The 25,200-nt window shown below is 38.0% G+C and overlaps 3 protein-coding genes across 4 annotated transcripts; 2 read left to right on the forward strand and 1 right to left on the reverse strand.

Moving 5' to 3' along the window:
- Positions 1–3,423: 3,423 nt before the first annotated feature.
- On the forward strand, positions 3,424–6,357 carry LOC113062129 (60S ribosomal protein L11-like). The gene is made up of 6 exons (XM_026231740.1): positions 3,424–3,518; positions 4,057–4,207; positions 4,342–4,448; positions 4,570–4,701; positions 5,736–5,846; positions 6,271–6,357. Exons 1-6 carry the CDS (start codon positions 3,513–3,515, stop codon positions 6,298–6,300), a joined length of 537 nt encoding a protein of 178 aa, XP_026087525.1. The 5' UTR covers positions 3,424–3,512; the 3' UTR covers positions 6,301–6,357.
- A 303-nt stretch (positions 6,358–6,660) lies between these two features.
- On the reverse strand, positions 6,661–14,832 carry LOC113062125 (kelch-like protein 31). 2 transcript variants are annotated; one of them, XM_026231737.1, is made up of 6 exons: positions 14,641–14,832; positions 10,223–10,824; positions 9,599–9,945; positions 9,069–9,368; positions 8,613–8,788; positions 7,584–8,340 (listed from the first exon to the last, which is right to left on the reverse strand). In XM_026231737.1, the coding sequence occupies exons 2-6, from the start codon at positions 10,635–10,637 to the stop codon at positions 7,584–7,586; spliced, it is 1,995 nt and encodes a 664-aa protein (XP_026087522.1). In that variant the 5' UTR covers positions 10,638–10,824; positions 14,641–14,832. The 2 variants fall into 2 exon arrangements, with proteins under 2 accessions (XP_026087523.1, XP_026087522.1); XM_026231738.1 differs by lacking the exon at positions 14,641–14,832 and having other exon boundaries at positions 6,661–8,340; positions 10,223–10,637.
- A 1,414-nt stretch (positions 14,833–16,246) lies between these two features.
- LOC113062127 (elongin-A-like) lies at positions 16,247–25,153 on the forward strand. Its single transcript, XM_026231739.1, has 12 exons — positions 16,247–16,440; positions 17,531–17,587; positions 17,692–17,807; positions 19,284–19,759; positions 21,914–22,188; positions 22,268–22,379; positions 22,512–22,664; positions 23,209–23,306; positions 23,627–23,807; positions 23,918–24,044; positions 24,218–24,366; positions 24,567–25,153. The coding sequence occupies exons 1-12, from the start codon at positions 16,369–16,371 to the stop codon at positions 24,626–24,628; spliced, it is 1,878 nt and encodes a 625-aa protein (XP_026087524.1). The 5' UTR covers positions 16,247–16,368; the 3' UTR covers positions 24,629–25,153.
- The last annotated feature ends 47 nt before the right edge of the window (positions 25,154–25,200 follow it).

Below are 25,200 nucleotides of genomic sequence, written 5' to 3' on the forward strand. Positions count from 1 at the left end.
CATATTCTTCAGAGCAGGAAGTGGGTAAGTCTGGATTGATGCGTATAGTACGCTTGTGAAAATTTAGATTGATACATTTTGGTTTTACTGTATAATGAAGTTAACTAGCTATAACTGTCTGTAAGTTTTATTAAGTGCTTGTCCTTTTTCTGTTCTTGTTGCAAACTACACATATAAATACATCAAAACATTCCTGATGCCTGTTTTTAGCATTTTATAATTTCTTTGATTTCCTATTTCTTACACTTAAGTGACCATAAGTGTATGATCACCATAAAGCAGGCTGTAAAGCTCTCAAGCGTTACACAATTCTCTGTAAAACAATAATGATATCAGTATGGGTTGAAAATTAACACTGAGTTGCTAATAAGTTACTATCTATTATTTTTACATGTTATTTTATCCATGAGAAACAAGCACATCTACCACATTTCTATACATAATTAGTTTGCTTTTATACCGCATTCAAATTTTAGGCTGGATTGAGTGTCACAACGGAGGACCAAACACTGTATATCCAACCTTGGGGTTTTCACAGCTTTATTATGGAAAGTCAAAGGACATCAAGTAATGAGGAAGACTTAACTGCTCTTTATTATTGATTGTATTGTATCTATAGAAAAGCATTATACTTACACTTGTTCTGTTATCATAAAGTTGAGCTGGACCACTTGATCAGACAGAGAGGTTTAGATCTACGGCTGCATAAGCTTGAGATAGTGAAGAATGAAGATCAGCCCTTCTTCAGGGAGGTCTCAGTTCTCACCAGTGGCAGCTATTATGAGATGGTGAAGGTAAAAATTTGAATGATAATACTGAGAGCAATAATCTAATAGTGTCTTACATTCTCACACTGAAAAAGAACTGATGCAGTTTCATGGAAATAAAAAGACGTGTTGTGAGAGCAGTGGTGGCTCCAGACAATTTTGATTGGGGGGGCAATGGGGGGTCCTGGTCTTTTCAAGGGGGGTCTCATGAAAACCAACAAAAAATACTGTGGACATGGCTAATAACTGCATATTACTGCTACTAAACAACAAAAACACCTTTGCAATGTAAACAAATGACAGGCTACATTTGTTATTCATATCCTTCACGCTGCACTTTCATGTCAGGTATATTATGCATTTTTATTGACATTGATATTTTTACATTTATTTCCAGAGAGATATTATTGAGTTTACACGCTACAGTGGTCTTGCTGTTGTAAACACTGTTGCTATTGTAGAAAAAATATTTGCATCACATTTAAAACATAATTATATTTTAATTCATTTCTGAATTGTTTTTATTTTTATAATGATAATTCAGAGAATGAGAAAATCTGAATAAGCCTTACCAGTATTGTGATAATTATTTTTACGTGTTAAAAATAAATAAGTACTGTAACATAATAAAAGTTTATTCAAATAACATAAAAAAGACCAGACCCCTCGATGCCTGTGAAACTTTTCTCCCTCAAACAGCACGCTAGTTGTTACTTCTACACTACAATATAAACATCTGCATGTTCTCACATCACATCGTTCTTGTAAAATAATAATAAGTAAATAAACATCAAAATCACTTCGCTGAGAATGAAACACCACTTACCAGCTGCCACGATGTTGAAAATATCCTCTAGCAATTAAAAAATGCGCGTGCAGCATGAGGAATCTTCCCGGTTAGATGAGGTTGTAGTCAGGTGAACGGTCATCATGTTGGTCATATTGTTTATGGCTAAATTATTATTAATAAATTGTACTAATATTATGATTTGGCGTGGGCAGGCATTCACAAATGTTTATGTTATTACAAAAAACATTTGAGGAAATTTTGCTTTGACAAAAGGGCACTTAAGGGGCAAAGTAGCACGTGCTCAAGTAAACCGGTTCTTTCGGACAATTCGATCAAATAAACCAGTTGAACAAAAAAAAATTTCACAGGTTCTTTTGCGCTCGATGTAATGCCGTCATTGGCGATGATTGCCCTTCATTCAAGCCTTTGGTTTACCCGCACTTATAACATTAGCACATAATCAGTTCAGAATCAATCACCAAAAGAATCAGTTCGGTTCAGATGCGCTCTGTGTCAGTCTGCTTCACACTGAATCACGCATGCGCAGTTATCATCAGCACATCGGTTCTCGAATCGGACGCGTCCGACAGAAACGGTTCTCGGTTCAGTCTATGAATAAATATCGAAATAATTATTTATTATTGTTCTGCGTAGTTTGAACTTTGAAGAGAAACATTTTTGGATCTTTATCCCGAATATATATATTTTTTAAAAAGGAAGAGGCTGGGGGGTCAAATGGGGGTCAAGGCATTCTTTGGCAGGGTCTTGAGACCCCCCAAGACCCCCCCTGGCGCCGCCGGTGTGTGAGAGTCATTCCAATAATGTCGGTATGAACAAACACTTATGTTTATAGTAGGTTGTGTTATAGAATAATGTCATGATGCACCTAACCTTTTCTCTCCTTTCTTAGGAAACTTTGCATGTGGCTTCTGAAATGTCTGACTGAGGGGCTGAAGCAGCAGTATCCTAAAGAGCTTGAGCCTCGTGTTCCTACCATGGGAAAGCAGACTTCTTCCATGTTCCTTTCAGACAGAGTGCAAGATACCATTTGGTCTCCAGGCCAGCTGTCTGTCTCCTTCATGAAGCTCTTTGGATACTTTGAGCGATGTGCTCTAAATGGTTCACTACCCCACTTCTTTGTTCGAGAACATAACCTTTTCTCCCCACTTGCATTTCCCAAGAGAGCTCTTGTATTTCTGACTAATGCTTTGAGGGAGCAAAGAGAACTGGCACTCCCTGTTTTGAAGGTACCAAGTTCTACCTCTGCTCTTGTTCTTGTCACTGATGCTGTGATTCACCCAATCAGTGGCACAGACAGCATTGTTGCTTATGACAGTTCTTTTAAGCATGTATATGTATGCTTGGTTGTTATTGTGTGTGTAGGAATCAAATGTGTATTTCAAACATGAATTTCCCAATATGGAAAGGTAATCACTGTGTGATACAATATTATTTTAAAATATATTTAATGTTTGTTCATTTGTTTAAGTATTTAACTCTGCATTTTTTGACTGTCCCAGGGCAGAGTTCATTGGATTTGATAGAGTGAAATTGATTGCTGTTAAACTCTTCTCTTTCCCTAGTAAAAACTATGTAATAACATATGCTGAACAGTTTCTGCTGGATTACATAATTCTGTTTAATGTTTCCTTATTATGAACATAATAAATAAGAATTTACAATTACCAGTCGGTTAATAAAATTTTTATTTATTTTATTTATATTGTCTCTCCAATTACTGAAAACTATTTCCCCTTAACCAACCTGCTGACTTATATATTCTGTCCTCGACTCCAATTTTGTAGTCTTTAAAAGTTACCGGAACCGTAATTTTTCTTTATGTAATTTTTCGTCCCTCAGCGCAAAGCATGCTGGGCAGTGTAGTTCTGAGGACTCAACCCGCTGCATAAATGCTCTGCGCCGGAAGTATATCGTCCTCTTCTAAGTGATCAAACATGGCGGTGAGTAGAGCAGAAACTTTGACCACGAAGGACTATCATTAAAATCAACAAACATCTCCTTGTATGCATGCAATAATTACGTGAAGCACACCTTAATGAGTCCCTGTTGCTGTGAAATACAGAATTAGGACAGTATTTGTTGCCAGAATGGTATGATGCAGTAGATATCGGTGTTAGTTTCATAGTGTGCTGTAGAGCCGAGACGGCACGTCATTGACTAGCTTAAAGTTACTAATGTGCTTCCAATACTACATGTACCAGATGAATAAACGGCAGCTCCGTTGTATGTAACGTTAGTATTCAATATTGATAGTTTGGCTTATATTTCCATACTAGTGGTGTCTGAAATGGTGGATGTGTGCGGGCATGTTCATTTCCATTCCGGGGCCTTTGTAATATTCTCTTTTCCAGCACCTAATTTTTAAGACCTGTAGTTTTATTTTGGTAAAGTTTTAGCACGAAGTTGAGAGAGCTGGTGAGGTTTGAAAAGACACCCTTTTCCTGACAACTAATTGTTGGGCTGTATTTCGTTATACAGGACCAGGGTGAGAAGAAGGAGAACCCCATGAGGGAGCTGCGCATCCGCAAGCTGTGCCTGAACATCTGTGTGGGGGAGAGCGGGGACAGACTGACCCGTGCTGCTAAGGTGCTGGAACAGCTGACCGGCCAGACTCCTGTCTTCTCCAAGGGTAGGTGGATCTTTTTTTTTTCTTGCTAGTGGTTGGAAATGATTGCACTCTGCTACATCTCATGACCGTGGATTTTAACTTTGTTGGTGTTAGTGAAGTTGTGTCATGCATTAAGTGAAAATGTCTTCCACCAGCCCGCTACACTGTGCGATCCTTTGGTATCCGTAGAAATGAGAAAATTGCAGTCCACTGTACTGTTCGTGGAGCCAAGGCTGAGGAAATCCTGGAGAAGGGACTGAAGGTAAAAGGAATGCATTTATGGCAATGGACTGCTTGGTATTTGGCATTCTAAAATTAGCCAGGGCTATATTTCACTCATTGTCCATAGTGGGTTCTTTTAAAGTTATTTTTATTTTGTGCAGGTGCGCGAGTACGAGTTGAGAAAAAACAATTTCTCAGACACCGGAAACTTCGGCTTTGGTATCCAGGAACACATTGATTTGGGCATCAAGTATGACCCAAGCATTGGAATCTACGGCTTGGACTTTTATGTGGTGAGTTGAATTTTATTGTTCCAAAAGAGTCACATTTATGCATACATTTACATTACAGCTGCTGAGTCTTATTTATACATTTCCTGTGGATTAAGTAGGTTTAGTTTGATTTATGTATGTTATTCTGCCACTACATGTGCTTTATGAATATCCATTTTAAAACCAAAATACCAATTCTACTGTAAGTGGTTTAATTTTTAGGATTCACTTTTTGTTTTAGGCTGTCTGAAACCAAAAGTTAATGAAAACCTCAAGAAGCCATTGGGTACATTGATTTAAGAACAACTAACATGGAGCAGAGTACTAAAAACAGTAATGCAAATGTAGTAAATTGATTAATAATCCTCCCGTCACATCCTTTCACATTTCCAGGTTTCTCAGCAGCGGAAGTCGTCATAGTTGGGTAAACTTAAATGGTGGTGGATTGTAGACTAAATTGAAAAAAAATTGTGATTCCATTTGCTCCGATAGCAAAAGAATAACTCCACAACTTGGATATAAAATATATATAAAAGAGAGAGATGGGGATAATGGCAGTCAGAGGAGAAAACAATGTCAAATTTACCTGCACGCTAATTCCATGAATTAGAAACACACTTACAGCAGTGATAACTAGTTTTTTGTGATTTGATACAAAGGTAATATAAATCAAAGTGTTATAAATGTACATGCAGTCCTTTTTAAAATGAAAAACTTTACAGGATTTGCGATGACCATTAAATTATCACAATCTGTAAAAAGGGTCCATATAGTTCTTCACCGGTGTGTAGCAGAACAGTTCTCGAGCAACACACAGATGCAGTTGTATAGCAATACTAATGTAATAAGGTCACAGGTGAATGTATATATGGAGTATTTTACAGTGGCTTCAAAAGTAGCTCAGCCAATAATACATTCTGGAACTATCCATATTAAAACCAATATTACTAATGTGAATGGGTGGTAGTGCAGTAAATATGAAAGCGATCACGTCTTTTAATTTCATGGTTATTTTTGGCAATTATGAATAACCAGTCCAAATCTGTTTACTATAGGTTCTTTGCAGACCTGGTTTCAGCATTGCTGACAAGAAGAGGAAGCAGGGCCGCATCGGCGCCAAGCACCGTATCTGCAAAGAGGAGTCAATGCGCTGGTTCCAACAGAAGGTGTTTAAATTGCTGATACTTTACGTTGATTCCATTCCCAAGCAGTCTTATGTTCAAATAAATGTATGAAAACGTAGCTAGCACAGCTGGTGACCTTATTGGCTGCCTTACACTGTGTACTAGTCATCTTTTTACATTTTAAAACTGATTTTGTTAGACCACATTAATTTGCCAGGATGATTTGCCCTTTTTGCACTGGTAGCTTTAATATTGAGACATGCTATTTTTTTGTCTTTAGAGTACCATCTAAACTGATAAATTGTACTGTTGTTAAACTGGGGCAACTGTAATATAGGTGAATCTTGTTTTAAAGTGTTTTCCAAGGCAGTTAAAATGTTTCTGTAAACAGAGTGTAGTTGAGTGGATATTGTACTTGTTTTTAATATTCATGAATTTACTTACACTTACTTTGTTTGTCTTTCAGTATGATGGCATCATCCTCCCTGGCAAGTAAAGGACCACATTTTCCCCCAATTTGTTAAAAACAAATAAAAGAAAAGCCCAAATGTGATGCTGTCCATGTGTCTTTATTTGTTGAAGTACAACACTGGCGTTGCTCACTTAACATAGTTTGTATTAGTGTTGCATGTGAATAAATCAATGAAGTATATGAAATGACTTGTTTGCACTTTAAAACTGAAATGCCAACTGTAGTTATGTAGGTGGTACACATTTTAGGAAGTTTATCACTTCTTAATAGCCATTGGGTTTGACCTCTTTAATTCTAGAGACTTGTGTGGTGGTTCTAAATCCTTTCTCTCACTGTTGAGGGCTGGTTTGTGATTGTTGCAGTGAATGTTGCAAAGAAAAACAATTTCATTTATTTTTAACCGGTTTTATTCAGTGAAATCCCAGATATCTATTACCAGACAACACTTCAATCCAGGGTCTAACCTGCTACAATTTTCATTTAATGCATTTATTTCCATTTGGCTATTTATTCAATTGTTGATATATTGTTGGGTATTTTTACTGGTTCTTTTAAGAAGGTTTTGTTTTATACTGTTTAGAGGTGCTTTGACCTCTACACAGGCAATTTAAGACCCTTTAATATAACTAAAATACATAAAAGGGTTCAACAGGAAATATGGTAAGCATGGTTTTTATTTTTCATTACTAGTCTAAAAATGTTGGTTAATAAGTGGTATTCTGCACATGCTTTGGTGGGCAATGTCAATAGTTTGGTGCTTACTTGTGTGTCTGAGGGTGGTATTGACTTTTGCATTGCACCTCTTTGCATATAAGAAATTCAAGTACGCCTGAACAACTTTTGCAGTTATTGGGTTTGGTTGAGAGAAAATCGATAAACTTGATTTAAAAAGCAAAACAATAAATAAACTCATATTACTTAATTCAGTGCAACTAAATTAGCTTGTTGATAATCCAAAAATGATATTTTCAATAAAACTGGCTCAATTTCTAAAAATACCTCTCTAAATTTCTTGCACTGCAGACTCTCTTGTGAAATGTACCTTTCACATTCATTATATGGGCCCTAGGAAGTACCTTGTCTTTTAACTCCCTGTATTAATGCATCTTTGGAGTTTAAGAACAAGACTTAAAAACAAAGACATCTGTGCTTTTCCCTTCATGTTGTTGTTCTTTTTACATTCTACTCTTTACATTTCCATTTCACCTATACAACTCTCTCTCTCACTCTCTTTTTTTTCTATACCCAACAATCACTTCTTTCACCCTATTTCTTTCTTGCTCTTTGTTTTTCCCAGCTTTTCTTTCTCATGCAGTGTTATGCTGTGTCACACTGCTCTGATCTTCATGGGAAGGTGTGTTCCGGTGTCTGCGGGATGTGTGACGTGGGGGCAAGGGAAGGGCACAGCAGGACACCCCCACAATTGGTTCCGGCAGGTCTTCCACTGTTGACCAGCTGTCAGTGCCTGGGTCATAGCGTTGGACTGCAGACTTGTAACGTTTCTCTGCTTCATTCCATCCTCCTAGCAGGTACAGATGATCTCCCAGTGGAGACATACCAGCTGTGCTCACTCCCAGGGGCAGCGTGGCAGCTCTGGTCCACTCCTTGCTCTCAGGGTTGAAGACCTCCATGGTCATCACATCAATGCGGACTCCGCCGGGACCAAGTTGGCTACCTCCTACCACGTACACCTTGTCACCTACTGTTGCAGAACAGTGCCAGCCACGTGGTGTTTCCAACTCTCCCTGCTCGCTCCAAGTGTCATTGTCAATGCTATAACAAATGACAGAGCGAGAGTAAGCACAGTTAACATACCCACCAGTCACCAAGATGTCTCCCGATGGTAGGACGGCACTAGCATGGCAGCATCGTGGCATATCCATTGGCGTACGGAGTTGCCAAGTGTTGGTAGAGGGCTGGTAGCTCTCAGTGGTGGCCAAGAGGCCATCAGTGTTGCGACCACCAATGGCATAGAGCCGTCCACCAGTGGCCACCAAACTGAAGTGGGTACGTCGTTGGCGCATGCTGGTAAGATGCAGCCAAGTGTTGAAGCGAGGATCGTATCTGAGGATCAGAAGGTATTAAAGTCAAGTCTGTGTATACAATTTTAGACTAGGGGTATCCAATCCTATTCTTGGAAGGCTACAGTCCTGCAGAGTGACAAAATGCCTGGAGCCACCTGATAATTTTGAAGCCCTTGATAAGCTAGTTAAGTTGTGTTTAATTAGGTTTGGGACTAGCCTCTACTGGAAAGTGGGACTCCAGGAGTAAGATTTAACCACCCCAGTTGCAACCTGATTAATAGGGTCTAGAGATGACTAAATTATTTGTTATACCTGCTAAGTGTGCCAACAGCATGTTTAGCCTGGTTTCGGGCATCATTTTGATCTTCTCCTCCTGCCACATACAGGAATCCATCCATCACTGCCACGCACTGGTTGAAACTCTTTGCAGGCAGCTGGGTAAGATGACGCCACGTAGCCGTTCCCTCTCGTGGATCTCTCCAAAGAACCTTTGTACAGTAAAACAGGCAGGTGAGCAATCAAAAGAAAATCAAAAATATATTTCCTTATGCAGACAGAGCAGGGAGTTTTGTCCTACTCCTGGAGGAACGCATTCGTACACACAATGTTTGACTCTAACCCTAATTATACCATATTAGAAACATTCAGGCTGGTGTGTTGGAGCAGGACAGAGGTAAACTCTGCTGAAAGGTGCTTCTCCAGCCATAAATCAAGAGTATTACATGTTATGGACTTTGTCCAGAGGTTGTACATTTCTTCAATACGTACCTCTCGACTTAGGGCACGCTCAGTTAGTGAAGGACGACCCCCAATGGTTAGAAGAGTATTCTGGCTTCCGCGGACCTTTGTGTGTCGTGACTGCAATGTGTTCTGCTGGTAGGGTAGCAAATGGTAGTTCATGGCATCCACCAGAAGACGATGACACCGAGGATCTAGCATCATACGTGCCACTGGCTGGATCTCACTAACCAGCTCATTGGCAGGGATGGTCTCAAAGCGCACATGAGACAGCAGTTCTGAAGCATGTTCTTGCCTCCTTGGGTCAAAGTCTAACCACTTCATTGCAATCTAGGTTCCAAGAAAAGTTCAAGTGAGTTATCTACATTTAGTATCTAATTCAGTCTACTTTATAAATTGTGTACATATTTATAATCTTCTCACGACTCTAGCTCTTTTTTACAGTATGTGCTGTGTTTGCAAACATATTTAGCATTTGGGTCACTGCATAAATAGGACTTGCTAAGCTTTTGCGAAACCTTTACTCCTCTTGCCCTTCCATTCTTTTTCCTTACACTGACCTGAAAGGTAGTGACCTCCGAAGGAAGAGCTAGGTTGTCATCTTGGAGGAAAGATGTGATCTGCTCCAGGGTGAGTTGGTTGAATTGGGTTGTCTCAGCAAACTGAGCAAAATTCTCTAGAATGTAGCGCCGGGCGGCTTCTTGGACAGGCATCAGGCCATATGCAGCACCAATATTCCACACGTACACACAAGTGTGCGCATTCAGCTCAGCCATCAGAAAGTCCATGCACATCTGGAGAAGATGAGGGATTTGCAGGGTGCTGGCTGCAGACACAGTGCAGCCAATGGTGTATAGGGACATGTGCACACGGCCCAGGTAAGCAAAGGTAATCACATTGGCAAGTCCTGGGGGAAAATATAATGCATATATGTAATGGTGTTTTAATATTTATGGCTTAACCATAACTTCAGACATGATTCCAGTTACTTGGGTTTAAGAAATGCAGCTAGGTTAGTGGTCTTCAACCCTGCTCCTGGAGACATACTATCCTACAAATTTTAGTTCTAACCTGATCAGCACCATGCATGTTTGATGAGAGTTGGAGCTACACTCTGCAGGACAGTGGGTCTCCAGCCGCACAAGTGAAAACCTCAGTGCAAGGTAATATCTCTTAAGGCTTACCGAGAGGTGAGAGGGTAGGGAGTTCCAGTCGTTTGAGTCCAGGGTCCTTGGCCAGGACTTCACGAAGATACTGGCTGACTGAGGAAATTACTAGCTTGTGAACATCGAATGCCTTGGTTTTGCAGGCTATTTCCATGTCAGTGAGGAATCGTTCCTGTCTCATGCGGCTCAGCTCCTCCAGCAGAGCAGATCCATGCAGGGGGCGGGTGAGCTCACTGCCCAGGCCAAAACCTTTCTCCCCAGCTTTAATCACAGGAGGTGGCAGGGGAACCCCATTGAGCCGGTTTAGCTGCTCAACATTAAAAGGAAGCTCAAGCTTCTTAATACCAGGCTCTGGGACAACCACTTCACTCTCAACAGTTGTTGGTTCAGAAATGGACTTCTTAGGCCGTGGTGACTTCTTCTTGGGAGCCATTGTGATGGGTAGGCTGGTTAGATGATAGCTTTTTATCAGTTTATTTGTGTTTCTTTGAAGGTTTTTACTGACAGGCTGATTTTGAATCACAAAAGCACAGATTTACCAAGATACTATATGGACAGACAGACGCACTACACTTGCAAACTAACAGTGGAGGAGTGTGATCCTCGTCAGCGCGCACCACCTGAAAAGAAACAGATAAACATACAGTAGGTATGAGTTCAATAAATATCAAATCATGGTCAGCATAGATAGGTTTACACTTGATCTCATCTCACTTTTTTTTTTTTTTTTTTTTACAAAAGGACGATATAAGGCTGATTGAAATGTGCATGTTGTCTCGTAGGGGAGTTTCCAAAAATATAGCCATGGTTATAATTTTTTATAATCAAGTTAGTTTGCAAGTAACACTCATATTTTTGTATTCCAGATTTAAGGGATTTTAAAAAAGTATATTTCATAGTCTCTCTGTTGATATAAACGCATTGTAATATCCTTACAGGACACTATATGCAGTTTTGTTACATTTAATGTTGAATGTAATGTACATTTGCATTACATCTGACTCTTATTACAGGATTCGGCATGTAGTAGAGATTGTGTTTATTCTTATATCAGTAATCTCCTCCCATTTGGCAGTTGTTATTGTTAAATATACATGCACAACTATTACAAGCTTATTACAGATTGCAGCATATTAAGTATTATTTTAGGTTGTTTGTAATCATCTCATTGAACATTTGTATGGTTTCAGACTCAGATAGGAGATTGGCTTGATAAGCTTGCAAAACCAGATCAAAGCAGACCTCCTCATAAACAAATAAACAAGCATGACTGAACTGTGGTTAACAGATGTCCTTACATCTCTTCTAAAAATATACTAAAGAATAGTGGGGGCTGTGCTGCTTAAATTACCCTGACACTGGCATCATTCCCTTCCTTCCCCCTCTCTCACCCCATCTCACCTAAAAACCTCCAGTCTGTGCCACAACACAAAGGTTTATCAGTGTTCTCAAAATTAGATGCAGTTGTTTTCATCCAAGGGAAACGCATGATATGACTCAGTCGTGGTGCAACGTGAATCCACCCATTTACCACGACAACCTTTTTCACCAATGACATAGATACAAAGGGCTGCTGCTTGAGTGTTATCAACAGGTGTTCAATCAGGCATTTTGGGGAAACAGAAGTTGGTAAGAAATTATGGATCAATATACCTATGAAATATGAGATATTCTTCTGAAAATGTTGCCAAGAACACATTAATATTCAACTTAGATCCAGTATATATACACATTTAATAAAATGGAAATAAATAAAATAGTATATCAAATCATTCTGTTATACCTTTCATAACCGTTGATAAACACCTTTTGTTTTAGTTTTTTTACAAAGTTTGGTTAAAAAAATAATTGGTGAATGAAAAACAAAAATCATTGTTTTTGCCTGTTCATACCTTTTAATGTCTATTTTTTATTTTATTATTATTATTATTATTAATAACTTAGTCCTGGCATCCCCTACAAAGGACATAAAATAAAATGTAAATAAAATATCTTTATGCATGCTAAAAAAAATAATAATAATTTTTTTACATTTCTTTTTTTTTTTTACATTTGTTTCTTATGTTCCAACCAATGTAATTACATAAAAAATTCACAAAACTTTTATTTTATGGTTCTCAGGAGGATATGATTTAAATGTACATGTTGGACAATACCATGCTTAAAAGCCTGAATGTTAGGAAAGAAAATGTTTATGACAGCAAAAGGCAACAATGATTTTAGATTATATAAATAGATATAATAACATAATAATAACATTCTGTGATGGAAATGAGAGAGAAAAGTGTAATTTTCTTTAAATGGCATACTTTTGTTCTTGCTAAGGCTAAAGCGTTACAAAAATTAACCTTTTTCTACAAAAAAAAAGCCTTTTTATTGTGTCTTTTTATTTTATTTTTAAAAGTTTATTGTGCAAACCTTTCAGTATTAAGTTCCATCTTCACAGTTGTGTTTTTTCCCAGTCAGAATACTTTTATTCCTAGTTGGACCCTAAAATATGGCAAGATTTTCCAAGATTTGAAGGAACACAGAACATAAATATCTGAGAATTATAAAACTTGGTGCATTATGTCTTAATATGAGCTAAATTTCTTTCTTGATGATAAATTAGATATCCAAATTATATGTTGCCTGCCATGATTTTTTTACACTATCATTTGGATCGGATCCATAGTTTTCTGCAGACGTTAAAATGATTTCAGGAGTGTTGCAACATAATGTCAGTCATAAAGCAATAACACCAACGTCACCTCTTAAATTACCCTACGGCAGCTGCTGACCCTGCATGGGCTTTGACATGCACACGTAAAACCACAGCACATTTGCAGCTATTTAGAGCACAGAGAGGAAAATGCTCGAAGGGGGTTTGCAGTAGTTTGATGAAAGTTTCAGTGATGGTCATCTGACCCAGATAGCTCAATGAAAGTCATCTGGAGTTCCTTTCAGGTTAATTGAAAAATTATAGGTTATCTGATGCTGTAAAGAAGATTTCACAACACAGGGTGAGAGGAAAACAGGGGGACAAGGTCATTTCTATACAGAGAAAGATAATAAGAGAGAATGAGAGGGTAACAGGAGATGGGAAAGAAGCAGCTGTTATAAGTCAGTCCTAAAAGCTGAAGGCTTGGCTGTCTTTCTTCAGCCTTAGATGTAGTGTTGTGGAAAGTCCGACTAAAGTATTTGCGTGCCAACCTTCAACAAACTAATCGCTCTGCTTGTTATTTATAGAGTGAGAAACAACCTTCATGTTATTCTCTGGTTTTGACTCTGACTGGGTTGGTTAAATTTAGTCCACACCACAGTGGGATGCCTTTGATAAGAAAGTCTGCATCTGTGAAATGTCAAGGATGTACAACCAAAGTGATGTTTAGTTTCCATTAAATTCATACCAATTGAAACATGGCTATATGAAGTAAATGTGTCACATGATTAAAATGTATCCTCTTAAGACCAGAAAAAAAGTTTTAGGGAAAAAAAAGTTTTTTCAATGACTTTACATTGTTTAGAGCATTAAAAACTATCTTAAAAAAAGATATTTCATTCATGAGTTATACTATGTCTATTTTTTTTTTACCAGACTTTTTGTAAAGATGATTGTCAATTGTGTTATAACAGAATGATTCAATATACAATTTTACTTTCTGCAAAATGTTTGTAAAACAAACTTAAATGGGTTTTCTCATTATATATAATGTATCATGAACTAAATCTAATTTGCATATTAATGTGTATTTGGGGCAACGTAATGAAAAAAGAAGTGTAATAATGGGAGTAACACTTGACAAGATTTTCATAATAATATATAATATTTCATAGAATATAATTTCTTTCCCTATTCATTTGTTACGTCTCCCAAAATGCATAATAAACATGCTTTCAGTCCCAGTGTCCTCATATGAGGACGTGTGAAATCAACATCCTGTTTTGTAACAGAAAGTCATATTTTGCATTGAAACCCCATAACGTTTTCACGAGATGTTGATTTATGACACATAATTTAAAAATTAGACAGATTTGAATGATAATTACAAAATATTATCATATTTCCATGTGTCACTAAATCAATTTCAGACTTATTTGAAGACCAAAGAGAGGAAGTGGTCATGGTGAAACATCCAATCATTTAGTATCTCTGAAAAGTACAGAATATGCTTTGTACAGGACATCCAGACTTAAAACTGTGCATGTACAGTCTCAGAGAAATTCACTAAAATATAATGTCCTCATATGAGGCAGCAGGGTTTTAAGAGGTTAAACTTAGTCATGAAAGCTTTACATTCTAAATAAGGAGATGGGGAATCTAATTCATACATTGGAAGTGTAAGTAATGTTCTGTTGCTTTTAAAATATTAATATCAGTCCATTTTAATGTATAAGTATTATTATGTCCTAATGCATTGACCAAAACAAAGAAGAAGCAAAGTCAGAATGTTTACCTTTATTTTATAGCTCTCTTCCAGCTCTTCTTCTTTGTCCTTCCTTGTTCTTTCATTCGCTTTCTTTTAGTACTTGAATCCACACTGTTTTCTTTCTTTCCTTGGTAATCTGTCTCTCACCGAATGTCTGTCTGTCTGTCTGTCAGAGCTCTGTTGGCAGCAGGAGTTAGTGGAAAAGAAGAACCAACCACGGGTCTGCAATACTCAGCCCCACCTACATATCTTTATCCATATACAGCCATCCAGCCCCCCCCCCCCCCCCCCAAACAAAACACACTGTCCATATCCAGCTTGTCCTTCTAACACCAACCTTGAGCACTGTTTGAAATCATGTAAATAGCACAAATCAATAAATAAAATAAAGATAAATTAAACAATGTTTTTTTTTAAAGTACAAAAACAGAATGATCAAATGTAAAATTACAAAATTACATTTTCTCTTTTTTTATTTTCTTAATCATAGACTGGGTTTAATATCCCGCCTGAAAACTGTCCCCAGCTAACTTGCAGTGGTAGCCTATTTTTAGGTGCAGCGTAATATCACTGTGCCTGCTGCACCCACAGTATGGCAGCAAATTTCCTTGATTATTACGCCGGAATAAGAGTTCCTACTAATAGTTCCTAGCCATATCACCCTAGAAAATCACAACTTTTCATTTTCTGTCGGTATTAGTACATGATGTAACTACAGAAGTTTTAAATAGGAAATATACCGAAACTCTTTAGTGAGCGAGATGCTAATGGTCTATTAAGATCCAATGATCTATGCTAAGCTACAGCTAAAGTGCTAACGCCAGACCAGAAGATGTGCTGAATGGATTCAAAAAAGGTAAAACTCCACAGTTTATCTAAAATAGTAGAGTGTTTGAACTGTGACACCGACGCCATCTAGTAAATGATCATTTTAAATGGGTCAAATATGATGCGATTAAAAATTTTTCCTTTCCCTTTGGAGTGTTACAAGCTCCTTGTGCATAAAAAAGATCTGTCAAGTTGCAAAGACTAAAGTCTCAAATCCAAAGAGATATAGTTAAGATTTATCCACGCCCTCCTAAAATGTAGTTTTAAAACGCCCCCACATGTCTACGTCACTGTGTGGGAATATTTGCATAACGCTACCAAAATGTTCATACAAAGAAAGAAGGTGTAGCTTTTATACTCTCTGTTGCTGCCGGCACCATGTCATAGAGAAGTTGTGTGTTTCATTGTGAGAGCAAAACTACATTGTTTGGCCTTTCAAAAGATGCAAGGATCTATCAATACAGAGGTCACATTATTAGTCAAATAATTAAACACTAACCAATAGTCCATACGAGAATTAATAGATGAGTCTTAGGGTGAAGCATAGTGGCAGATGGAGAACATTTTGCAGCTGGCTAATTAAAGGAATCAGAAACTTCAATTAAATATCCAAAACACTGGACCTGTCACCTCTGTGGAATTCTTTCTGAACACAGGATCCAACATGCTTTGTGTAGCATAGGCCTATTCTGCATAATCCAGCATGAGGATGAGAGCTAGAGAGAGAGATTATGACTCCATGTATATTCCTCCCCGTCACCAAGTGATTAGGATGATTTATTATAACAGAAGAATGACGTTCTTCCGGAATCTACGTCTGGAGTGACGGAAGTTCGCATCAGAGCAGTCAGAAACAACAGTAGGCCCCCACCACCACCACTACTGCCTGCTGTTGTGGCTTCCGGGCAACATGCACCATCTGTAAACATGGCGGAGGAGATATTGGAAGCGGTTGAGAAGTTGCAGTTAAGGCTTGCAGAAAACCAAGAGCCTCGTAAGGTAAGGAACCTTTTCGGTGTGACGATGCGAATGATGTACGTCTCTTCTTTCTGTATGCCCGTGTCTCACGCACTTCGGCGGGTGTCTAGTCTGAGGTTCGATCAGCGCTGTTGTCCATAAACCCCACGTATAGCTAACATTTACAAGAGCAGCAGACCGTGAAATTGATGATCGGTTTAGATAGAGTCTGGATTAAGATTTTTTTCTCAAATATGCCTCGATGTACCGAGCTACGACAGCAGACACAGCATCGAGGCACTTTCCCAGAAGCTTGTGCTCCGTTATCAGAGATGTCAACCACAGCGATTTAATACCATAGCGGTGACAATTGAAGACAGGCCCTGAGTAAAGCAGTGGGGGTTATGTTGACGTTACTCCGTAAGACACGATTCCTCCTCAACACGGAATAGTTATTACAATAAGGTGGAAATTTTTCATTAGATGCGTCAGAAAATGTTGTCTATTTGGGAAGCTCAGTGGGGTATGAGACACCCCCCCCATGTTCCTCTGTAGGTCACGATGACACTTAAGTGAACATGCACTTAAATGTTTGTTTTGGTATTTCTGGTATTAAAGTGAATTTTTGACATGGCTTAACCAACTAATAATTATGTTACCTGGCAGTAATCTGTCATTGTGTACAATAAAATACCACTGTACTACTGTTATTTGGACATTGCACATTTTTACCCTTTTGATGTCTAAATGGCAGTTACTCTTTGAAATATGTAAACATCATGGTGTATGCTACTGCCAGTATTTTATCTATGTGGTTTGTCTGTATTTTATATATATTTGGGTATAATTTATGCATCACAGTACATATCTATTTTTTGCAGTTAGTTTTATAGAATGATGCATTTGGTATTTTAGGATAATTTGTGTTAAATACATTGTAAATTATAGCGTAGTGTAGTTTTCCACAAAGTTTACAGTTAAACACTCACTTTCCAATATTGTTGTTGTCATGGTGCAAAATCAATGTTTTGCCTCAGCTGTTAGTAGTGAGTGTTAATGGAAATTATATCAACCATAAATATTTCTTATTGTCAATGAAACTTTTTTTTTTTCCTCTTCATCTTCTGTCTAGCTGCTGAAAACTCTCAAAAGGCTCGGGGAGCTTCCTATAACAGTGGACATCCTGGTGGTAAGATTAAAATATGACTTGGTTCTAAAGTATTACACTTGATTTGGTAAAAATGCAATTAGTTCTATGGCTTTTAATGTGTTTGTTTTCTTTGATTCTTTCAGGAAACAGGCATTGGAAAGACAGTGAATTCTCTGCGCAAACATGAATTTGCTGGGGAGTCAGCGAAGAACCTTGTGGCCAAGTGGAAAAAGCTGGTTCCAGAGAGATCTGCAGACAGGTTAGCTTTTTAAATTGATATATTAATATAGGGATCCTCCACCCCAAAATGACAATTTTGTCATCAGTCACTTTACCCCCATGTTGTTCCAAACCTGTAAATGCTTTGTTCGTCTTCAGAACTCAATTTAAGATATTATGGATGAAAACCGGGAGGCTTGTGACTGTCCCATAGAAAAGTGGGAAAGACGTCGTCAGAATAGTCCATCTGCCATCAGTGGTTCAATCTGAATTTTATGAAGTGACACGAATTCTTTATGTACAGAAACAAAACAAAAATAACAACTTTTTTCAACAATTTGTCTCCTCTGTGTCTCTGAGCTGAACGCAGGCAGCTTATGTTCTTCTGTGTCAGCTGCCCGCACAACAAGAATGCGCTGTTTTCGTTCAAATCAAAGCGTATATAATATATTAATATATTTAATCCAAAATGTATTAAATTGTGTTCTGAAGATGAAGAAAGCTTTTACGGGTTTGGAACAACATGGGGTTAAGTGATTAATGACAAAATTTTCATTTTGGGGATGAGTGTTCACATCATTGAAATTAACCATTTAAGGTAATAAGAACAGTGTAATTTTCCTCAAAGGGGAGAGATAAATGTTTAAAATCTATTTATAAAGATTCTTGACAAAGCAACTGCGGTAAAATTTCTTAGTGTAAAGAAGTTGAAACTGAAATCATTGCTCTTAAGAATATTTTTGTTGTCATGATCCAAAATTAACTTTTTGCCACAACTGCCCGAAAATCCATGTGCCTTATGTTTCTTACTGGTCATGAAACTGCATATTGCATATTTATACATATACATATATATATAAAATACTGTTCAAACGTTTGGGGTTGATGTTTCTTTTTTTAATATTTTTAAAAAGGCTCGCTAAGCCTACATTTATTTGATCAGAAATACAGTAAAAACAGTAATGTGGTCAAATATGATCACAAATTAAATTAACTGTTTGTTAATTTATGTTAAAAATGTACTCATGAGATGACAAAGCTACATTTTCAGCAGCCATTACTCAATTCTTCAGTGTCACATGATGCTTCAGAAATCATTGTTACATGCTGATTTACTTCTCAAGAAGCAATTTTTCTTCTTAATATTTTTGTAGAAACCGTGATACATTAGTTTTTCTGGATTCTTTGATAACTAGAAAGTTCAAAAGAACCGCATTGATCTGAAATAACAATGTTAAAGTCTTTACTGTCACTTTAGATCAACTTCATGGATTCTTGCTAAAGTGTAATAACCATATATATATATATATATATATATATATATATATATATATATATATATATATATATATCTCTTACTGACCCCAAACCTTTGAACGGTTCTCAGTGCTGGTGACTTTTACTCAGATTAGATGTTTGAAGGGTATTCATTTTAGAACTCTGGTTGTGAAGTTGTTGTCTTGTGATATAAGAGATTAATAAGAATATGTTATATATGTTTCATGTTTATCAAAAGACCAAGTGTAAAGGAAGGGCATTCCCACTCACGAATGAATGAGTCTGGAGGGCACAAACGAGTTCGGGAGCGGTCTCCAGATGAACCTCCCCTCATGGAGGAGGAACAACATGAAGAGATGGCATACCAACATGACTACTCCCCCTCCCCTCCACAGCACTACAGCTCACAGTATAGACACAGCAGTGCAAGGGAGTATCAGTCAGATGAATATGAAAGCCCTCTAGAAGAAGAGCCGGAGCCCAGTCCTCCACGCAATGACATTAGACACTGCAATCCACACAAAGAGCCAGTCAGAGAGCACAATTCCCAAGACATTGAGGAACAAGAGATACGGAAGAATCGTCCCACAGGTGTTGGCAGCAGTGAGGAGAGGACGCATAGAGCCGACAGAGAGCAACAGGGTCGCAAATCTAAACACAATCGACATTTAAGCCCACACGAGAACAAAAGGGAAAAGAAAGGAGGAAGTGATGGTAAGAAAGTTTTGCCTGCTTTTATTGTGGTTGACATTTCCGTTTTAAGTCAAAAAGATTTCATTTTTTTTTATATAGAAGCAATATCCCTAAAACAATCTGTTGCTGGTCATATAATGAGAATATTATCAAAAAGTGTATTTATTTCACTAATTCCATTAAAAAGTGAAACTTGTATATTATATTCATTCATTACACACAGACAGATATATTTCAAATGTTTATTTTTTTAATTTTGATGATTATAACTGATAACTAAGGAAAATCCCAAATTCATTATCTCAGAAAATTAGAATATTACTTAAGACCAATACAAAGAAAGGATTTTTAGAAATCTTGGCCAAATGAAAAGTATAAACATGAAAAGTATGAACATGAAAAGTATGAGCATGTACAGCACTCAATACTTAGTTGGGGCTCCTTTTGCCTGAATTACTGCAGCAATGTGGCGTGGCATGGAGTCGATCAGTCTGTGGCACTGCTCAGGTGTTATGAGAGCCCAGGTTGCTCTGATAGTGGCCTTCAGCTCTTCTGCATTCTTGTGTCTGGCATATCTCATCTTCCTCTTCACAATACCCCATAGATTTTCTATGGGGTTAAGGTCAGGAGAGTTTGCTTGCCAATTAAGAACAGGGATACCCTGGCCCTTAAACCAGGTACTGGTAGCTTTGGCATTGTGTGCAAGTGCCAAGTCCTGTTGGAAAATGAAATCTGCATCTCCATAATGTTGGTCAGCAGCGGGAAGCATGAAGTGCTCTAAAATTTCCTGTTATACGGCTGCGTTGACCTTGGACCTCAGAAAACACAGTGGACCAACACCAGCAGATGACATGGCACCGCAAACCATCACTGACTGTGGAAACTTTACACTGGACCTCAAGCAACGTGGATTGTGTGCCTCTCCTCTCTTCCACCAGACTCTGGGACCCTGATTTCCAAAGGAAATGCAAAACTTACTTTCATCAGAGCACATAACTTTGCACCCCTCAGCAGCAGTCCAGTCCTTTTTGTCTTATAGAAACTTCTGACGCTGTCAGTTGTTCAAGAGTGGATTGACACAAGGAATGCAGCAGCTGAAACCCATGTCTTGCATACGTCTGTGTGTAGTGGTTCTTGAAGCACTGACTCCAGCTGCAGTCCACTCTTTGTGAATCTCCCCCACATTTTTGAATGGGTTTTGTTTCACAATCCTCTCCAGGTTGCGGTTATCTCTATTGCTTGTACACTTTTTTTTCTACCACATCTTTTTCATCCCTTTGCCTCTCTATTAATGTGCTTGGACACAATGACCTTTTGTGTCTTGCCTCCTTGTGCAAGGTGTCAATGGTCGTCTTTTGGACAACTGTCAAGTCAGTAGTCTTCTCCATGATTGTGTAGCCTACAGAACTAGACTGAGAGACCATTTAAAAGCTTTGCAGATGTTTTGAGTTAATTAGCTGATTAAAGTGTGGCACCAGGTGTCTTCAATATTGAAACTTTTCACTATATTTAGATTTTCTGAGATACTGAATTTGGGATTTTCCTTAGTTGTCAGTTATAATCATCAAAATTAAAAGAAATAAACATTTGAAATGTATCAGTCTGTGTGTGATGAATGAATTAGTGAAATAAATCAACTTTTTGATGATATTCTAATTATATGACCAGCACCTGTACTCACAATGGCCACATTTATTTAATCAGTAATACAGTAAAACAGTCAAACTTTCATATTATGTGAAAGTTATTTATATATTATACAGCCATATTTAGCTTATATATTGTGGTATTACAATTAAAAATAATTGTTTACTTTTACAATTTATTTCTGATGCAAAACTGAATTTTCAGTATCATTACTCCAGTTTTCAGTGTCTCATGACCCTTCAGAAATCATTATAATATTATAATGATAAGAAATTATTTATTTTTACAATCGAACAGCTGTGTTGCTTATTTTTTTCAGGCCATTATTTGATGAATAGAAAGTAAAAAAAAAAAAAAAACAGCATTTATTTGAAATGGAAATCTTTTGTAAAATTGTAAATGGATTTAACTGTTACTTTTGATGAATTTATAAAAATGTCTCTCAGTAAATGACATAAAATTGAGTTTAGTGTAAGTATGAGGTTTTAGTTTTAGAGGTTTTAGTTGGGCCTGCTTTTGTCTCTTAAGGAAAATCAAGGGAGCGGAGGGAAGTTCCAGAGCCAGTGGACGAGGATGAGGAGCCATATGAGGCTCCAACTATGTCTTTCGAATCCTTTCTCACATACGATGCTCCAACCCCAAGTAAAAAGAAGAAAAAGCAGTCCTCGCGACCCCCTCAGCCTGCCGTCTTGCTTCCTTCTGCTTCCTCTAAGTCTGGCAAAGCCAACGGCACCAGTAGTAAACACTCAAAGCCATCCTCTTCCTCAAAGACCACTTCTGTTGTTCCACAGAAACGCAGGAAGGTGAGGCTGAACTTGTTTCTCAGGCGAGGTGATGGGAAACCAGCCTTTGTCGAAGGATTTCTAATTATTATTTCTCCAGGTAGTGGATGTGGTTCCCACTCTGCCTGATATCCCTTTGCCAGCTATCCAGCCCAACTACAGACCACTGCCCTCCATCGATCTTACACCACTGTCCCCACAAAGACGCAAAGGTATGCACTTTTGTGTTTTATAACACTTTAAATCAGACTTGAAAGAAACGGAATTGAAAAAAACAAAATAAGTGTATTAATCCCAATGATTCTGTCTTCATGGACTCATAACAACATGTCTGTCTTCCCCAGTCCCACTGCCATATGAGGAAGAAGATGGTGGCTATGCAGGGCGACGACTGAACTCTAAAATGGTGGTGTACTCTGGATCCAAGACCTCATATTTGCCGAAAATGATGTCTCTGTATGAACAGTGCATCAGAGTCCTACAGAACAATATAGACTGTGAGTTTTCCTAATCTCTGATGATTTGTTGTAATGGTAATTACTGATTGAAAACTTTTTCATGGTGTTTAGCTCTAGGCAGTTTAACCATACACATTCAAGAATCACAGTTTGCTGTGTGTGATGAATGGGGTGACAGTGACAGCACTTTAAATTGCTATGTTCAAATCACATCAGTAAAGTGAAAGTGACGTGACATACAGCCAAGTATGGTGACCCATACTCAGAATTTGTGCTCTGCATTTAACCCATCCAAAGTGCACACACACAGCAGTGAACACACACCCGGAGCAGAGGGAAGCCATTTATGCTGCGGCACCCAGGGAGCAGTTGGGGGTTTGATGCCTTGCTCAAGGGCACCTCAGTCTTGGTATTGCCGGCTTGAGACTTGAACCCACAACCTTAGGGTTAGGAGTCAAACTCTCTAACCACTAGGCCATGACTTCCCATGATGCCATGATTGTTAGGGTTGGCTGAAGTGTTAAGTAGAAATTAACCTGAATTGAGTCAACTTTTTACTGATATTTATTGTATTTTCCATTAGCCATTGATGAAGTGGGTGGAGTGCCGTTTGAGATCCTGGAACCGGTTTTGGAGAGATGCACTCCTGAGCAGCTTTATCGGATTGAGCAGTGTAATCCAGTAAGTGTGTCAACAGTCACATGCAAATGATTTATTTCACAGTAATTATCTCATCTCTCATCTTGTTCTGTTACAGAACTACTTTGGTCTTTGTATTCCTTTCAGAATGTTTTTTTTTTCTCTATTCTATTTTTGATCAAATAAATTCAGGGTTGTTGAGCATAATATACTTTTTCAAAAACATAAAAAAATCCTACACACCCCAGACTTTGAACATTAGTTTATATTCTCCGTCATCATGCTTATTTCAAGATCAATACTCCATATGAAGTTCGAGCTCGTTTTTAGGCTATTCTTTCATTCCAAGCTTCTCTACTCAGTATTTCACAGAAGAGTCAGATGATCTGTGGATGAGACACTGCCAGCGGGATTTTAAACATGAACCTCGGCAAGAGTATGAATCTTGGAGGGAGCTGTATCTCCGGCTCCATGAAGAAAGGGAAGAGCGTCTGCGCAAGCTCACAGAGAACATCACCTCTGCCCATGCAAACAAACCTAAAGGTACATACAGTACCTACATTAGATCAAATGTACTGCACAAAAAACAGTGTAGCTCATTAAACTTTTCACACACTAAAAAACTCTTTCACTATATTGTTCACTTTTAACAGGACGGCAGGTTAAAATGGCTTTTGTCAATTCTGTCGCGAAGCCTCCACGAGATGTCCGCCGTATACAGGAGAAGTTTGGCACTAAAAATGGTTCTCCCAGCACAAGTGCTGCTCTTCCATCTGCCAGGTAAGTGAATGCTGCATTAGTCACACAGTTGTCAGTAGTCATGTAGATGACACTTCATCATGACGTTTCTGCTTACAATCTGCTTTCTGAATTTCTTGGAAGTAAATGGAGGTGTTTTTTTTTATTATTTTTTTTAACTCCATTTAAATATGATGCTAATTCTTCATATACAGGATCAGACCAGCAACAAACTACAGCCTTCATAGCAAATCCAGTGATGGTGGTCATTCGTCAGTAAGCAGTCCACCTGAGTCCTCCTCACGCCCCTCTGCTCCCAGCATTGCTGGTGCTCACAGTGCCAGAGACAAACCACAGGTCAAAAGTGAGTCTCAAGAGGAAATGTTATTGCTGTTACATGTTTATCTACAACTGTCTCTACATAAATTTTCTTGTAGTCATTTATTTCTGTACTGTATGCTAACCATTAATATTAATAAGATCATGTCCAAATTTTGCTAATTTATTTCATTCAAACTGGTTGTTTGGATGTTTTTCAACACTTTTCTGCTCACTCTTTTTCAGAAGTTGCCCCAATGATGGCTAAGACTATCAAAGCATTCAAGAACAGATTTTCCCGGCGGTAAAGGGAAAAATGTTTATGTGTGTGTGATAGAAGAGAGAACGACTGATGGAGGAAACATTTTTTTTGCTGTAATGCTTCATAGAAAATGTGCAATGCCCTCTCACATCTTATCTTTTTATGCTTTTTAATATTCTCAGTACAGTTCACTGGAAGCAATTACAGAAAATATCTACATCAGCAACCATCCACGCTCAATTATGTCATGTTACAAGTTTTTATAAACACAGAAAATTAGTGATACACTACAGATTACCATGTGACACCAGAACCCAGACTCTCTGTTGTATGTTTAATTGCTTACATTTCATTGCACTTTCATGGGACTAAGTATAGGATTTTATTGTAGAGTGAGAGGGAGAAGGAGATGTAAAAGTTCAAGGACTGTACAATTCCACACCATCGTATTTATTTTAAATCTTGGACCTGGCAGTTCTGGACCTTGCCTTGAATGAAAGATCAAGTCGTTTTAATAGATTTTATTAAGTGTTCTATGGACATTTTTAATAAAATCCATGTGTTTCCCTCACCACATGTTGTTCTTATTTGTTTATGAATATATTGATGGGAATTTAG

The sequence above is a fragment of the Carassius auratus genome, chromosome 44 (assembly GCF_003368295.1).
Source record: "Carassius auratus strain Wakin chromosome 44, ASM336829v1, whole genome shotgun sequence".
NCBI lineage: Eukaryota > Metazoa > Chordata > Actinopteri > Cypriniformes > Cyprinidae > Carassius > Carassius auratus.